Genomic DNA, 17,612 nt, shown 5'->3' with positions numbered 1-17,612 from the left:
TCTCGTGCAAAAGCAGATTTTCTAATTAGCTGCAAACAGAATCACACTATTTATTTCTTTATTTCCAGGTAATCCCCTTTAAATCTGCTGAGCTGCACCCGCAACTCTATTCAATAACTCCAAAATACTGTACGTCTTGGTAGTTCTATTATAATGAACATCCATATGTCATATTGTGATGTCCTCAAGCAAAAAGTGATTTCTTTCCTCAGATTTTCAGTGTGTTAAATTGAGCAGGTCATTAGATACAAATTTGCCTCTTTCTGCTCTTTTCAATCCATGAGCTGAACATAAAAGCAATGTAATACTTTTATTTTCTCTTCGAAATTTTTTTGTTTAAAATAAACGAAATAACTACATTTTGGTGATTACATATCTAATTCGATAACAAAAATAAAATTACTTTTATAAAATCTTGTTCTGGAGCATATTCTGGAAACAGCGTTTTTTTTTAAAATATATTAACTAATGCCTTATTAAGGAGATATTTGGTACACTGCCATATAATGTAGCATCAATATAAGATCTAAACTCGCCTGTGGAACAGCCTGTCTGAGGATGTGGGGTCTTCATCCACTGTGGAGGTCTTCAGAAGAAAAGTCAAGACTCATCTCTTAAAGCTACTTCCTCCATGACCACATGTTTTTATTTGATACTATTGACTATTTTTGTGTGATGTGCATGTATGTTGGGTTTTTACTATATTTTTAATATGATCGCTATTTTCAATTACTATTTTTCCCCATTATTATCTATTGTATTATGCAAAGCACTTTAGGGTGCTCTTTAGCAGGAAAAGTGCTAAATAAATAAAGTTGAATTAGAATTATGCATCTTTTTAATTATTTATTGTCAAAGTGAACTTAAGTAATAATTAAGTAATAATACAAGAATAACCATTGAAAAAAGTGCAAAAGTGCTACTAAGTGCCTTTATTTATCCTCAACTTAGAATTATGTTAACTTTTTAAATGATTACTTTTCTACATTTTATTTTTAAATGTAGGTTATAATTATTTTTTAATAACAGAAAACATTGAAAACAATTATTATTATTATTATTATTAGTAGTAGTAGTAGTAGTAGTAGTAGTAGTAGCAGTAGCAGTATTAAGTAATTTGGGTTCAAATTACAATTTTTTATTGGACATCTGCCGCCACCATGAACAAAAGAAATTCTATAAATATATATACTAAAATGTATTACAAAAATAAAATAAAAATAAAACTATATAAAATAGTTTGTTAGTGGTTTAAATTGAAAGATGAAACCAAAAAGGTTGACTTCATGACGGAAACTTCCCTAATTGCAGTCGCACGTGACCACTTTGACAGAAGGCCCCGTCGCATACCAGCACACTTTATCCTTCCGCGTGAGACACGAAATATCAAATCTTTTTCACATCTGAGTTAAAAAAAAACATATATAGCGATATTTTATTCGTAGTATGATTCAAATTATTGCTTAGTTTAAAATAACCTGTAGTGTGCGTGCTTTATCGCATCAGTGGAACTATAGCGTAACGGCGACGGGATATTTGTTCTAAAATCCCAGCCTGCTCTACCTTCTTTTTTTCCTTCGGTGGAGGCCATCATGGGAGCCTGAGAGTTCAACTGGAGCGAGCTGCGAGAAAAGAAGATGATTTCCCGGGACGGAACTCTCATACCAGCCTCCGGGGAGCCCTGATTTTTGTATAGTTTACATACATCGAAGGTGGAGCCTGTCACTTTTTTTTCAAATGTTTTCAAGGCAATCAACAGAAGGACAACAATGCTGAATCGTTAGGAGGATTTGGATCGGAAAAGGAGGTAGCTTCGGCTAGCTGTGCTAGCGCGTTGGCTAGCGTGGCTAGCTGCATCTTGGTGACTTCGGGTTTGAGAGCCAGTGACTTCCCCAACCGCCTGCTGTCAGTCGCGGCAGCCGCCGTTGAAGCATCGCTTGGAACGCGTCTGGCATGCATGTATTTTATCCGGTGGCTTTTGCAAAACGAATTTCGGAATAGTAAAAGTCGGGCCTTCACGAAGGAGCAGAGCGAGGCCCGTCTTTATGATCCAGAGGAAGCCTTTCTAATCCTACCGACAGACACCGCTAGCTCTGCGGGCTAGCACGTCTTTATAAAATTCAACGGCACTGACTGTGACATAAACATACAGCCAGCCATCACTTTATAAACATTTTATCTACATTTTTTTTTTCATATAGACTTTTAACATATACTACAATGGCTGCGATTATAAAAGAAATGGTCAGTCGGAACAAAAGGAGATACCAAGAGGATGGTTTCGACCTGGACTTAACATGTATCCTTGCCTGGTTTTGCTGTTCTTTTTTTTTTGGAGGGGGGACACTGGATTGGACCTTTTTTGTCGGTTTCATTGATTGGTAAAACCAGAGCTTCACATGTCAGTGGAGCAGCGCGGAGTTGTTTAGCTTCCTTGCTGCTTAAGTTAGCTGTCAGCTAGATGGCTTTGCTGTCACCCAGCATGTTTGATAGATGGTGGATCTGTCAAAGCAGCGCGCACTAATGTCACTGACACATTACAGCCTGAACCCCGCTTTCACTGGACACTGCAGTTGGGTTGTTGTTTTATTATGACTAGACATTTGTCCTGCTTACAGTTTGTCTAAATTTAAGGCTTTTGAGGTCTAACTTCATTTAGTGAATTATCTTTCACATGTTTTGTCAAATAATTTTTGTGAATATTCAAAATGGAAAACATTAGGTTTGTTATGGCAGCTCTGCTAAAGTAGATTGTCTGTGAAGCCATTTTTTTTTAAAAGGATCAAAATATTATTTCATCTTCCTTTTGTGGAGGATGAATTAATAGGAATTTATAGATTTAAGCCTTTTTAGGTTATAGGACTTTAGTATTACCAGTGATTATAATTGACCTAGTTCACTGTTGCAATATGCCTGGCACTGCAATATCCCCGAAGATGGGATTCTTGCTTATTTAGCAGGTGAGAAACTGCAATAGAAACAGATGAGGTGTACTTCTGCATTTTGAAAAAGGGAAAGAAAAAAAAAAACTACGTGTGACAGCAGAAAGCAGGTTGTAATTACGGTGGATGTTGCCTTCCTGATGAAAAAGATGTCATGCTGTGAGTTTGACATTTCTGGTTTTGTAGTTGACTTTGTAATTTGTGGGAAAGTTGCACTAAACTGCTGCATTGTTTGTTTGTTTGTTTTGTGTAGTGTTGCAAATTCACCGTGTCCAGTTTAAATAATGAAAATTGGGTTTTCTATGAAGTTGAGACGGGGATGTTGTAGGTTAAAAGAAAAGAAGAAAATGAAAGTGATTATATTTTATAACTGTTGAATAAAGAAACAATTTGTTAAAGAAGGAATTAGGTTTTTAGAAGAATAAAATAGCTTGATCCTATTTTGTTTGCTTCCACTCATGAAAAATGTAGCATTTATACAGTAGAGTATTGTTATATTAACCTAGACGTTGCATGTTCTTACTTAAAAATGCAGAATTCCAGGTTACTTTAAGCTCTCTTTCTTCTTAATGTGATGCATAACTGCAGATGCGCGTTTGATCCCATGTTTAGGTTCTTGTAGTGCGGTAAATATTATTTCTTGCGTCTCAGTGGTGGGTCTGTGGTGTGCCTCTGCCGTCTGTGCAGGTGGAAAGAGGAGAAGACCACGCAAAAGTGGAATCTGTGCTCTGGGGTCTCGTTCAGATGTGGGTCCTCCCTCACCGCCCCGTTTCATCATCTTTGTAGGCTTGGTGTCTAAAAACAATATAGGCTCTCTGCAGTTATGTAATGCAGAATCACAGTTCTGGGAATTGCCCTTAAAATAGTGTTGCGAGTGATCTTGTATCAATGTTACTGTCTGAGTGCTCTTCCCTCCTCTAACCAGCTCCACCAACTGCTGCCTCTTTTTTTTATTCTACTCTCCCTCCCCATGCTTGCCCTCTTTCCTTTGCTCTTCCCTTTTCCTGTCTTGTCCACCTCTTCACTTCATCCTCGTCCTATTTGCACTTCTTACAGTCGTGGATGCTCATGCAGAGCTTGGACACTACTGCTTTAAAGGAAAAGCCTTCCTCAAGCAGCAGCTTTTTTTCTGGTTGTCTTCCCTCCTACTGCATCTTCCATTAGGGTTCTTCATGTGCATTTCCTCCCAGCTGCACAAACCAAGCCCCCCATGTCTTGAGCCGATGCTCTCCTGGGAGCTCCTGGGCTTTTCTTCTCCCCCAGTTCCAAGGGTTGAAGCGGCCTATTAAGCGGTTGAAAAATGCACTTGGCTCCTAATTACGTCTTTGAGACATTTGTTTGCAGGATTATGTCAGCATACGTGAAGACATCTTCGAGCTTCAGAGCTTCATACTTTGAAAATATCTCAGTCACTTTGGACCTAGTTTATTTCATAGAATTCTGTTGGAGTTGCTCAGTTGACATCAGAAGCTTGTCCTGGATTTTTGCTCTGATATCCGGGTCTTTAAACTGTGTAGTGTCTGAAGACGTGCTTGGTAGTCTCAAGTTTTCCACGCGAGCTGCAGATGAGCTAGTATTGTAAGGAGACTGCATGTGGAACATTTCGGACCAGTTATAGCACTGTTTGACTCTGGAAAATCCTCGCTAGCTTACATTTAAATGGACAGATCTTATAAGACATTTTTTTTGACACTGTGGCACCGAATGTAGGAGAAAGTTGGCCTTTCATCAGTGGTTCAAGTGTGAAATCCCACAGCTTATTTCAACAATCAGACAGAAGTTGCAGGTAGGCGTTGCAGTTGAACCTCAGACACACAGGCCAACTGAATTATTCTTTTTAGTAAAGAGAGACACGGATGTGTGCTTTTGAGATTTTATGTGAAATTGCTCTCAAAGTTTGTTTTTTAGAGCTGAATGTTGATGTTCCATTCATCACTTATTAACAAAGCTGAAGTTAGGTGTGCAATTTGTGAAGTGCTGCGTTCTATCTTGGATATTTCTGAGCCGATTGCAAAGACTACAAAAGGCATTTCTTTCTTCTTTTTTTTTTTTTTTTTTTCATTTGGCCATGAGACAAAATGTTGCGTGTGTTCCATCTCACAGATATTCAAATGAGCCTTCCTGAGTACAGACGAGATGAGCTTGAACATTTGCAATTTTTCCAAATTTAACTTTGGCCTCTAAAAATACACGCGGGTCAGGGAGCCGAGGCTCGTCGCGCCCCCACATGTGTGGTTGGCTGAAGTGACATTGCTGCTACTCCTGTCCTCACTGCCTGCATGCTTCTCACTGTCAAGGCCATCTGTTGCAGCATGCAAACACACTCCCGTGTGCACCCGTCTACTGTTCTCCCATCTATGTAGAACTGCTCTGCCTACCTCTGAGACTTTCTCTTATTTAGCTGCTGCTGTGTGAATCCTTGTGACATGATAGTGCAGACCAACCCGATTTTTCAGTTACTAAAAGATGAAGCTCATGCTGTTTGTTTGTTAGACGCGTATCGAGTGTTTCCTTGACCCCCAGCTGTGCAGATATCTACCCCAACATTATTGCTATGGGCTTTCCAGCAGAAAGACTTGAAGGCGTGTACAGAAACAATATAGACGATGTAGTTCGGTAAGTGACGCTAAAGCTGTAATCAAAACCAATGTTGCATGTGAGGGTTCCCACTAATCCGATTTTTTTTTTTTTTTTTTTTTTTTTTTGTGTAGGTTTTTGGATTCAAAGCATAAAAACCATTACAAAATCTACAACCTGTAAGTCATCCACATCTTGTTTTTGTGTTTGTTTAATTCCCTTTGAGCTATGGCTAACTCCTCTCTATACTATCCATTCCAGCTGCGCAGAAAGACACTACGATGCTGCCAAATTTAACTGCAGAGGTAGGCTGGGTTAAAGCTTTTCTTTAAATCAGACCATTTGACCACAAAGCTTATTTTACGTGCACAGCTGTTCAAATCTCTAATGATCACCCCTCTCCTCTTTGTCTCCACATATTATTATTATTATTTTATTTCTTTTACAACTCTGCGTGGGCTTGCATGCCGTCACGCATCAGTTGCACAGTACCCCTTTGAAGACCACAACCCTCCTCAGCTGGAGCTAATTAAGCCGTTCTGTGAAGACCTGGACCAGTGGCTCAGCGAGGACGACAATCACGTCGCAGCCATCCACTGTAAGGCTGGGAAGGGCCGCACCGGAGTCATGATCTGCGCTTATCTTCTTCATCGGGGCAAATTCTTGGAGGCCCAGGAAGCCCTGGACTTTTACGGTGAAGTCCGGACAAGGGACAAGAAGGTGGGTTCAAACGTCTGTCAAAGAAAACTACAACTACGGATCGCTTTTTCAACCCAAGTTGAAGGAAATGCATATTTTCAGTGAAAAAAAAAAATAAATAAACTTGCTAGTGATGGAATTCTGCTGATTTGCAAATGCAGTTTGAGAAAATTATTCAGATAGAAGAAAATAGTTGGTAAATGTTGCCTAAATTCAGTTTTAGCTCACCAGCAGAGGATATTGTGTTTAAAGATGCGGCCTGTGTTCTATAGAACATGGACTGACAGCTCCACCCTCTAAACGTTGTTGTTTTGTTTTTTAGGGAGTTACGATCCCAAGCCAGCGCCGCTACGTCTGCTACTACAGCTACCTACTGAAGAACCAGCTTGAGTACAAGCCAGTGGCGCTGCTCTTCCACAAAATGGTCTTTGAGACTCTCCCTATGTTCAGCGGGGGCACCTGCAGTGAGTCACGCTCAAATTCAACTCCAAACTAGGGCGTAGGCATGCGCACCGCCGTTTAGACGTAACGAGAGCCTTGGATGTGCGGCGCGCTGAAAGTTTTCACCCACGCTGCAGCTGCTGGCTAAGCAGAGGAAGGGTCATCTGTGGCGGAACCGAGGCGGCCTGCCTCTGGGCCGTACAGCTATCCGGCGTGCGGCTGCAGCGCTTTTGGGCTTCTCTTTAAATTGATAAAGTCATCTTTATGCAGCTTAAGGAAATGTCAGCCGTCTCTGCTGCCTGAAACTCTCATGTGATCAGATCCACGCCGGCTCATTTGGTGGATAAGTGAAGCAGTTCTCACGCTGCTCATGGGAACATGGGAATAGAAAATTAGGACTCAAATTAGGCTGAAAATCCCAGAATTACAGGCTATAGAAGTTTGAATCTGTGCGCACTCTTTCATAGTTCTCTTTAGGTTTTATGTACATTACACTTGTAAATTACACTTGATGTGGAAGTAGTCAAATGTCAGAAGTAACATTTGAATACAATAGAAGAGTCCTGGCCATACTTCATCAAAGTGAAAGTATTTTTGATGTAAAAAGTGTGTCTGTGCAGCAGAGTGACTCAGACACACAGCTGGCTCATTCAAGGTTTTGATCTAAAATGTTGCTCTGAGAAATGGATTTTTATGCTAATCTGTTTAAGGCGGTTTCTGGGGTTTAAGCTACTTGTGCTCACAGCAAGAGGGAAAAAAAAGTTCTGCCCAAATGTGTCTTATTAACCCGGATCAGCTTGTGACTAAACATGTCTGCTGTTTGCTGTCAGTGGGGAAAAAGCACCTCTTCCTCCTTGATGTCTGCAGCTTTCTCACATTAACACCTGACTGTGCTCGGAGGCCTCGGCCGCATCAATCCTTCTCTTTCTTGCTGAAACCTTCTCAAGGAAATGAAAGGCCCTATTCTGATTTTGACATCTCCATACAGCTGTAGATATTTGAAAACCTGCTCATTTCTTGTTTAATAATTATTAAGAGACACAGATGAAATTTCAGCAGTTCCCCTTTTCCTTTGTTTCTCTTTATGTATCACGCAACACAGCGTCTTGTCGAATATTAAAGACGCAGATGAGCTTTTGCGTGCTTTGTAGCTGTAAAGGTTTGTGTGGAGCTCTTGTGTTTTCTACCTGCTGTGCTGTCAAGCCCCTGACAGGCCAGCCAGGCCCTGCTTGTGATAATCTCCTTCTTTCTCTCTAAGGGGACGTTAAAAACAGGAGCGAGCCGACCCCTCAGGGCTTCAAGAAAGGGAATTGGCATTGGGGTAAATGAGCCTTTCATCAACTATTGTATCACTGTGTAATTTTCTTTATTTTTTTATTTTTTTACACGGCCCCAGACATATAGCAGGCGGGGGCAATCGAAGGTAGACATATTTCCTAGCGGGATAGGATCAGTTTAGAGGCACATCTCCAACACGCCCTCCCCTCTCTGACAGGAAGAAGAGACCATTAACATTCTTGTATAAGCAAAGTGTTGCACTGAACCAAGAATAAAACACGACTGTCTGTCAGAATAGGGTCCTGTGTCTTTGGTTCATGGTCTCTAACAATGTTGGATCCTTTACTTTCCCTCTCTTCTCTTAATTTTCATAACCCGGTGCCACTATTTTCCATGTATTCAGCGAAGGGTTTGGTGTTTTGTGCATGTGGAAACACCTAGCCCGTGTATTAACCCCGGTCTCCAATCTTGCTCCCCTGATCCTCGTCCTCCTCTGCCACTCCTCTTTCTTTTGCCTCCTTTCATGAATCCCCCCATCCTTGTGCAACATCGTCCTTCTTGCAGATCCCCAGTTTGTGGTCTATCAGCTGAAAGTGAAGATCCACACGTCAAACCCCCTCCACACACGGCGGGAGGACAAGCACATGTATTTCGAGTTCCCGCAGCCGCTCCCGGTTTGCGGAGACATCAAAGTGGAGTTCTTCCACAAACAGAATAAGATGATGAAAAAGGTTAGTTGGTCTTTTCTAATCTAATGTTTCTAAACCATTGACTGTGTAAGAGAACCGGACTAAGTGTGACAGCGTTCAGAGAAAAGGGCTGACTTCTGACTCCAACAAAAGGAAGTCGCCATTTTTTTCACAATACTGACGCCGCCGTGTTGGAGCCAAACTACATCAGTATGTCTGCCAGGTCCGAGTCATCGTTTCTGGTGCCACCACCTCTTACCAATCAGGAGTAAGCTTGTAGGAAGTCAACACCTCTTTCACTTGAAAGAGGGCTCAGGAAAATCTGTCAAACATTTTGTATGTTCAATTCATTTATTTGAGTACCTTGCACTTAAGAAAAAATATCAAGAAAAAAGATCAGGATTAGCAAGAAAAATGTCTCACTCCAATCGTCATTTGATCTATTTTCAAAGTGTTCGCTGTGGTCTTTTAACTCTAATTATGCTGTTATTAGCCAAAACCAAAGAAACCTGTATCGCTGACTAGGATAGGGTTTCTGCAGAGCAGCATTGGTTCATTTGAAATTTGCCTCTTGAGGTGTGTGCGCTACTGTTGGCGTCAAGTTGGCGCTCCCCATTTCCCATCATCCATCTGTTTACGAGCTCTCTTACTAGCTTAGGCGGCTGGGTAGCTCGGTTGGTAAGGTGAGAGGCTCCCATGAAGGTTCGATTCCCGGAGGAAAATGAAACGTGGTACCATATCAATGGCGAGCAATTAACATCACTGGCCCTTGGGCAAGACCCTTAACGCTGCTGCCTCCCATGCGCGGTTCGGCTGCAGCTCAGCACTCCCCCATTGCGTCAAATGCGGAGAAGAATTTCCCCATTGTGGGACAGAGAAAGTATCAATTATTATTATTACAGTCCCTCACATCTCCAACCTAACATCAGGTTTTTTTATTGGAGTGGGTCTTCAAAAAATAGTATATTTAGTAACAGCTGTTAGTCTATGGGATTTTGGCTTTTTGGAGCCACCAGGTACTTCCTGGTTGTAATGCAATGGGGAGGGGTCACTCAGTCCAGTACTCAAAGACAGTCAATGGTCTGAAAAGACAACAAAGCTTCATTTTGACATTTGTCTTTTGACAGCTTTCCTTAAAAAAAAGAGGGAACATCTTCCAATCAGGTTGTTGGAATGCTGCCATAATCAGGATGTTTATACTCGAATAATTCAGTGTTCTGTTGTACATTTTAATGTCTATTTTTCAGCACCTCATACTAAAACCAAAAAGGTCTGTGTTCTGTTTGAAAAACTGCTGGGACTTACAGCTGAAGGGTTTTAAGGACTTCCTAGACGTTTGTTTTAAGTGAAACTAAATCACTTGTAGATGATTTTATTTGAGAGATAAGTTGAGATGAAGTAAAGTTAAAGACAAGATCAACCAGGAAGTTTGGTTCTCCCCTGGTCTCATTTTGTTCTGTTCTGACTGCTGCCTCTCCAGGACAAAATGTTTCACTTCTGGGTGAACACCTTCTTCATCCCTGGACCAGAGGAGAGCGGGGACAGGATGGAGAACGGGTCTGTGAACGATGCAGAAAGCCAACCGAGCGGGCCGGGTCAGGGCCAACCACAGAACGCAGAGTGCAGGGACGGCTGCAGGGAAGGCGACCGGGACAGGGACTACCTCATCCTGACGCTCAATAAGAACGACCTGGACAAGGCGAATAAGGATAAAGCCAACCGCTACTTCTCGCCAAACTTCAAGGTGAGCTAAAAATGCTGGAATCGGCTTGCTTTGGTTTAAAAAAAATTCCTTTTTGAATATCTTGTTTTGATGAGATTTCTGTTTTCTGGGCTTCCAGGTGAAGTTGTATTTTACGAAAACCGTGGAGGAGCCCTCAAACTCTGAGGCAAGCACTTCGACTTCCGTCACCCCGGACGTTAGCGACAATGAGCCAGACCATTATCGATACTCTGACACCACTGACTCTGATCCGGAAAATGAACCTTTTGATGAAGAGCAGCACACGCAAATCACAAAAGTGTGAACTCTTTTAAAAAGCAGGAAAAGAAGAAATTATACAACTGAGAGAAAGAAAAGAAAAAAAAGGAGAAAACTTGAATATAAACTCAACAGAAGAACCTTTGTCCCTTCCCTCCCCACAGATGGCAATAGAATATTATCATGTCAAATGCCAATTTTAGGGGGGAAAAAAAAAGATGAATATCCTGACCAATATTTTGTTTTTATGTTTGTTTTGGCACGGCCATGTACCACACGCGAGGTATTGACACTGTTGCCCCATGGGAAAAGGTGCTGTAGCTATAAACATGTGTTTATATCTATATACATACATATATGTATATACATATATACATGCATATATAAACAAACTTTTTTTTTTGTGTCAAAGACAATGGAAAGAGTACCACAATCAGGAGAATGGGAGTAAAAGTGTGGGAGAAGTTAGAATGAAATACTAGGACTATGCTGCTCCTTCTCCTGTCTAAACCAAGGCCAGTGCTACAGTCACTTTGTTTCACTCCCTCTCTTCTCCTCCTCATCTTTTGCTCTCCCCACCCTCCATCTTTTCCTCCCCGCCTATATTCCTTTACTGTGAATGCTTCTTGTGCTCTTTGCAGGCTGTCTCATGTGACTTTTGGCCTTTGTGCAGTGCAAACTGCATGCAGGCAGTGGGCTGGGGGTGGGCGGGGTTTTGAAGAGGCTGTGATGATGTCTAAAGCATTGCCATTCCTGTTCCCACTGTGTATACGTTAAATTATGCAGAACAAGGCATCCCATGTAATTGTTAATGTTTTTTTTATCCTAAGATAATAAAATATAATACACAAAAACTACAGGGAGAAAAGTGTTTGCGATGATGTCAACACTGACGTTTGGGGATCTGCATGGTGTCCATCAGCAATGAATGTGTGCAAAGTTGTCATTTAAAGTCCCACTTCAACCTATTTAAGAGCGTTGTTTCTGGTTTTTCTAGGACATAAGTTTCTGCAAAAGTTGGTGAGGAATGTGGCTCTGCGTAGTCAGCCCATAAGCAGTGCAACAAAAAGGTTGTCGATATTAAAGCTGTCCAGCCGTACAGTTTTGAGCCAGATACCAGCTTGGACGAGGAAAACAAAGACGTACATGAGTCTATTTGTCTTCTAGTGGAGGGTTCGGAATGTAGCGGATCAGGAAGCTTATGGCCCGCCCAGCGTATGTTCTACATCACAAATGAAACTTTTTCAAACCTCTGCTCCTGATTCACAACAATTTGAATAAAGAAATACTCAAATTCCATTTTAAGCTTAAATTTCCTTAACCCTTGTGCTATCTTAGATGACCCCGCCCTTACATTGATGTGTTCTCCCTACCATGACAAAGATGGAAAGATTTAATGTAATCCATGGACACCAGTGAAGATCACAAATCATTGAAGAAAAAAGGTTCAGTGCACTGTCTAGTGGGTCTAGATGACCCAACTCCCAATGTTAAAGTGCCTAGGATAGCACAAGGGTTACTATATGTACTGTGAGAAAAAGGCCACAAGTTAATGTTGAAAACAATCCTTTCGTTGGAGTGGGCCTTTAAAGAAAAAAAACGAGCTTGATGTCATACTGTCCTCTTCACGGTTTTTGTTTGACTATCACAGCATGGAACGCAGATGCAGCTCTGACTCTGTCATGGAAGCTGTATCATAAAGTGAAGCCACTGCTGCGCAGCTGATTGTCTTTGCAGCCGGGTTAACTGTCGCCTCCTGCTTTCAAAGGTCAGAGCTGCAAATAGTGGGCGAGACCTGAGGTGGGGAAGCGATGAAAGAACAGTTATTGAAAGTTCAACCGAGGGTGTGGAGCCCACTTCAAACAAATGACAGTGAGACCATCTTAACATATTGTTCAGTCAAAATGAAGCAACAAAAATGTGTTGCAAAATGTGAGACATTTGTTCTATCCTTTCTGATTTTTTACAACCTGAGAGCTCCTAAAAATGTCACCTCAGAGCCTCACACCAAACCATCAGTGTTGCATGCAAAGTGGCAGCAGCTGGTAAATCAAGAGCATCTTGTGAAATGAGCAGAGGGGAGAGGCTGCCACCCCAGGAGGGTGGAGGCCTTTAGGCGGACGATCCCACTCTGTCTGCAAGAGAAACATGAAGGAGCAACGGGATTAATGAGGGTGTCGCTGTGGTAGGAACGCAGAGCAGAAAGACTCCGGCCAAAGAAGTGCTGCACAAAAATCTCCTGGTAGTAAAATTAAGTATGAATTAGATATGCGTATTTAAGAAAAAAAAATGTTGGAAAAGTTTCCCCCCCTAGAGGCTGGCAGTCACATAATCCCCCCTTGCTCTGATGAGGCTCAGGCGCTTCCTCTTCTGGTATTGATAGAGACATCAAAGGCAGGCAGCACAGCGTCAGAATTGATAGGCAGCAGTCGCAGGGGCCCGGCTATAATTGGCTGAACTAAGAAGGAGGGTCAGACGGTGCTAGGTTAATGTTGAACGGGCTGTTTGGTGGTTTAGAACGTCGCCACAGTGCTCAGCAGGTGAACTCTAGCAGAACCTGGGTTTCAGAGTCGGTCATTCTTCTGAACTGCCAAGATAAATACATCTGCACCTTAATATTTCTTCTTTTATTATTTTTTTTCCTAAAGATTTGACTTAATATTGAAATTCCTCCCTTAATGTTTATTGGAACGAAGAATATGTAATCAAAGTTTTTTTCTTAAAACTTTGCTTCCAGCCCTAAACACTGCAACTGGAAATGTACTAAAAAATACATTTTTTGCAGTAAGATATTCTTTTAAACTTGATAAAATCCACCAAAAGAAGCAATATCATTTTTTTAATGAGATAGTATTAATTCTGACACATTGGGTGATTTGGTAAAAAATGCAAAATAAAAAATTGACAGTCAAGAGAAAAAAAGCACCTTTTTTACCCGCTGTGTCAAATTTGATACACATTTTAAACATGGTGTAAATGTATTATGGAGTTAGTTGTGTTTTTGACCCAAAACGCTCCATTTAAGTCAGTACACCTGTTGAGCATATCAAATAAAATGCAGGTTAAAGGGCAACTTTAAAAAAAATGTTGTGAAACTCCACACGCGGTTACTCAAAGTCCGCTTTGTAGCAACCCTGTGTGGCTAGTACAAACATGTATGGCAACCGTTCCTTTGCAAATGTCCTGCCGCTGTGGAAGTGTTGTGACAACACCGACCGGTGATGATCAGGGGTCAAAGGTCACATCCATTCAGTGGGTTCACCATGGTCTGCACCAGTCCTGGACTGCATGGACCATACTGTTCCCAATTCTTCTTATTGCCTTTTTGAGTAAAAAACTTGAAAACTCACCAAAATTTGCAGGCATCCAGTAGCGGGTGGAAGTGAATTTTTGCATTTTTGTATTTAAGGAATGTGGGCGTGGTTAACAAAAACATCCATTGCCAATTAAATCCAAAAATTTACCTCTGACGATTCTATAAAAATGACATAGACCTAGTTGTTACTGTCAGGCATCCAAAACTGGTTGCTATGGAGACATAACCAATAAATAAGCCGGCCTTCCAAAAAAACGTTTTTTTCATGAATTTTTTGAATGCAGCTCTGGCCAGGGTAGCAAGGGCAGATAGGGAGAGTGATGGTCCTGAAGCTGGGTAAAAAAAAGGGTAATGGGGGGAGGGCAGGAAGCGCCTGCCGGCGGCAGCTCTTTTTTTAAAACTGTGTTCTACCTGAAACCTGTTTTAATTTCCACTTTTATGAGATGGTTTTGAGGTGTGTTGTGGTCTTTTGTTTCTCGGACCACGTTTTGTTTAGTTTTAATAATTTAAACATAAAAGTGTTTTAGAAAATCTTCGATTTATAGATAAGAAAAGTGTATTTTTGAGCCCCCTTTTAGGAATAACCATAATCCAACCGTATTTGAACTTCGTGATGCATTTTCTCCATGATTTGGTCCCCATGCATGTACATTCATCCAGGTGTGAAGCATAGCTGCTCTGCTGGTATCATACCCAAGACTCTGTCACCATAACATGACCAGATGTTGCTGCCTGAACCTGTGGTGTTTCTGAGGAACGTGTTACCCACACAAGCTTGCCTGATGACACCCCGACATCTAAAAACGGCAACACAACTGTGGCTTTCTTTAACAGCAGCGGGCCCGATTGAATCTGCGGCTGCAGCAAAAAATCGTCTTTGTGCGGTCAGAAGACACGCAGCTTTGTTTTTTACCTTTATTTTGGTCTTTCCTTTTTTGTGTGTGTGCGGTCAATGCATCAAACAAAGAGCAAATTCTAGAGGTTTGAGCGCAGTATTAGATCAGACAGGGTGGGGGGTCAATCTGGCCTAAAAAACAGAAGATAAGCCAGAGCTGGTAACCCCATTTCTTCTCCATCTGTTGGTAGCAGTTACAGAGCAAGGCTGCACTCTCCAGGACCTGGCAACCCATCCCCCAAGACCTCTTTTTTTTTTTTTTTTCCCCCTCCTCTGGCTGACTGCACAGCTGTGTTGGGTTTGGATTAGGCCAAGAATAAAACAGGAAGCAGAAATTAAACAAAAGCTTAAACACAACACACAAAGAAACACACACACACACACACGTTACCAAAGACTCAGCAGTAGTGCGAGTGACGGCCTATGGAAAAAAAAAAAAAAACAAGTACACCTCCACACGTGTGGAGCAGCATACTCACATATACACTGCCGCCAAACAAAGCAACAGACTTACACAAACCCTGCGTGTAACCACAGGCATATAATTTCTCTGTGCCCACATTCATGCTCACACATATGGTCTTCTTACATGCTAACAGCTTCATGGTGGTCTTCTGCCACTGCCAACCATGTGAACTCAGCCCGTTTACATGAATCCTTGAAACATTTATTAATTTGAATCTACTTTAGAAAAGTCTGCGTAGTTTTTCTTTTTCTTTTTTTTTTTTTTTAGGTTGATCGCAGTTTGGCAACATAGCACAGGAACTGTGGTGAATGAGGAAGAGGAACTGGGAGGAAGAAGGTGCAGGAAACTAGGGATGCACGTACAACAAGCAGCTGATGGGAGTACAGGAAAAGGCTCAATCTCCAGTACAGACCTGGGTCAACCTCCTGAGTCCCACCTGCTCCAATTCCACATGTGGGATGGAGAAGATTGTTTTGGCCTGTTGTTGCCCATCGCACGAACAACACAAAGACCCATTAAAGATCACAACTGTAATTAAAAAGCAAGACCAACTGTAAAAAAACCATTTTAGAAATCTAAACAAAATCCCAGTGACCAAAACACAATTCCAAAAAATGAAAAGAAAAAAAGAAAATTTTAAGTAATTTAAGTAAAATAAGTAATTTCCAGAAATCAAAATGAAATGTTAAAAAAATGAAATAATAAAAAAACCAGATGCAAAAATAATGACTTAAGGGCACCTTATTTACCCACTGTCTCAAATTTGATTCATACATTCTAAACATGGTGTAGCTGTTTTATAATTTTTTTTGCCTTATTTCATCACAGTAAGTAGTCATTTAAACAAATGAATAACAAAAGATAAGTTTTTGTCACCTTAAAGGTTTCCAAAAATGATTTTGAAATGACCAGGAGAAGCCCTTCTACTGCCCCTAGTGGAGTGATAATCCACTGCATCCCATGCAATGTATTTTTACGGAAAGTTTTGATCACGCCAATGATATAGAGGTCCCAGAAATGCGTGTATCAAATATGAAACAAATGGTTATATAGGGAGCCAACATCTCTCCTGGCAAACACAGCAGTGCCCATATTTCTCCAGCAAGGAACCCAGCAGTGACGAGTTCTCCTGTGATAAGCGCCACAGGGCTTTCATGTATCCCTGTGTGAATTTGTGCGCGCATAAAATTCTGCATTTCTGCGCCAGAGTCTTAACATTTATCCAACGACTTTGACAGGCTCTGTTTTCTACCTGACTTTTACCCTAAAATCCAAGAGCTGGCTTAATCCTTCCCCCAAGCCTACTCGTCTCTGCTGCCTTCTAATCATTCTAGTGTCATTGAGAGAGGGGAGGGTGAGGTATATGGCTGCTGATGACAGTCTCTAATCCTTAAGAGGGGTGAGATACGTCTCCCCCAGCTGAGAGCAATTATCTTTTAAGACTGATGTGAGAACGACTGATGGACAAGTCCGATAAAAATGTTTGCGATTTCAGAGTAAAAGTTACCTCAGACTCTTTGGGGCAGAGGAGCTGCTTCAGGGTCTGACGGAGCATGAGATGCGTTTGAAAGAAAACCAGACTGAGCGTAGACGGAATGCTGAAGAGCTTCAGCTGAGACTCGGCTTCATTTTAATTTATTAATATCTCAGATGCCAACCTAAACCAATCACTGGCTCAGGAGTCAGTGCATTTTTGTGAAGACAAAAGCTTTTAACGTGTGGATATGGACGTTAATGGGTCTTTTCCTGAGGGTTAGCTCTTTTTGTACCATGGAAGAAAGTTGGTCAGTCAGAAACGCCACACACTTTTCAGATGTCATTTTCACACCTTTAGGAATCCTAAAGGGCCCAACCAGCTCTCTCCCCATGATTCCAGCCCAAAACATACCTCCGCCCCCTCCTGTGGACATCTACCAACCACCCACTACTCCATCCATCTGGACCATCCAGGGTTGCATGGCACTCACCTGTGAATGAGACTATTTGAAGATGAGTCATGTATGCTTGGGCCCACAGCAGCCGTTTCTGCTTGTGAGTGTTGTTAAGAGATGGTCGAATAAGGTTGCAAACCTCTGGCGGATCCTACACCTTGATGTTTGTGGGACTCCAGAGAATCCAGCAGCTTCAAATATGTGCTTGCTGCTTTGTGATGGCATTTTAGCAACTCCTCTCTTAATCTGATGGATTTGTCTGGCGGAAACGTTCCCTCATTCTGCTTTTTTCACAGGTGTGTGCTGTAAATCAGCCACAAATCTCTTAATAGTACGACAATCACATTTACGTTTTTTTGAAATATCCAAGGTTTTTATATTTTGTCCAAGGCATTTA

General features: G+C 41.6%; 1 protein-coding gene across 2 annotated transcripts; it reads left to right on the top strand.

Moving 5' to 3' along the window:
- Window positions 1-1,562: 1,562 nt before the first annotated feature.
- On the top strand, window positions 1,563-11,464 carry pten (phosphatase and tensin homolog). Of its 2 annotated transcripts, XM_004077094.4 has the most exons (10): window positions 1,563-2,299; window positions 5,474-5,558; window positions 5,654-5,698; window positions 5,781-5,824; window positions 6,001-6,239; window positions 6,541-6,682; window positions 7,918-7,980; window positions 8,502-8,668; window positions 10,107-10,370; window positions 10,468-11,464. In XM_004077094.4, the coding sequence occupies exons 1-10, from the start codon at window positions 2,221-2,223 to the stop codon at window positions 10,651-10,653; spliced, it is 1,314 nt and encodes a 437-aa protein (XP_004077142.1). In that variant the 5' UTR covers window positions 1,563-2,220; the 3' UTR covers window positions 10,654-11,464. The 2 variants fall into 2 exon arrangements, with proteins under 2 accessions (XP_004077142.1, XP_004077141.1); XM_004077093.4 differs by lacking the exon at window positions 7,918-7,980.
- The last annotated feature ends 6,148 nt before the right edge of the window (window positions 11,465-17,612 follow it).

This window comes from Oryzias latipes, chromosome 15, assembly GCF_002234675.1.
Source record: "Oryzias latipes chromosome 15, ASM223467v1".
NCBI lineage: Eukaryota > Metazoa > Chordata > Actinopteri > Beloniformes > Adrianichthyidae > Oryzias > Oryzias latipes.
Note: the sequence above shows the minus strand (reverse complement) of the source record. Positions and strands in the feature narration are given on the sequence as shown.

What these genes read in the sequence shown, in the direction of transcription:
- pten (XM_004077094.4), top strand. Translation starts at nt 2,221, where the DNA reads ATGGCTGCGATTATAAAAGAAATGGTCAGTCGGAACAAAAGGAGATAC. An exon ending in TGCCAAATTTAACTGCAGAG is followed by an intron (nt 5,825 to 6,000) that starts GTAGGCTGGGTT and finishes GTCACGCATCAG; the next exon opens with TTGCACAGTACCCCTTTGAA. An exon ending in TCCGGACAAGGGACAAGAAG is followed by an intron (nt 6,240 to 6,540) that starts GTGGGTTCAAAC and finishes TTTGTTTTTTAG; the next exon opens with GGAGTTACGATCCCAAGCCA.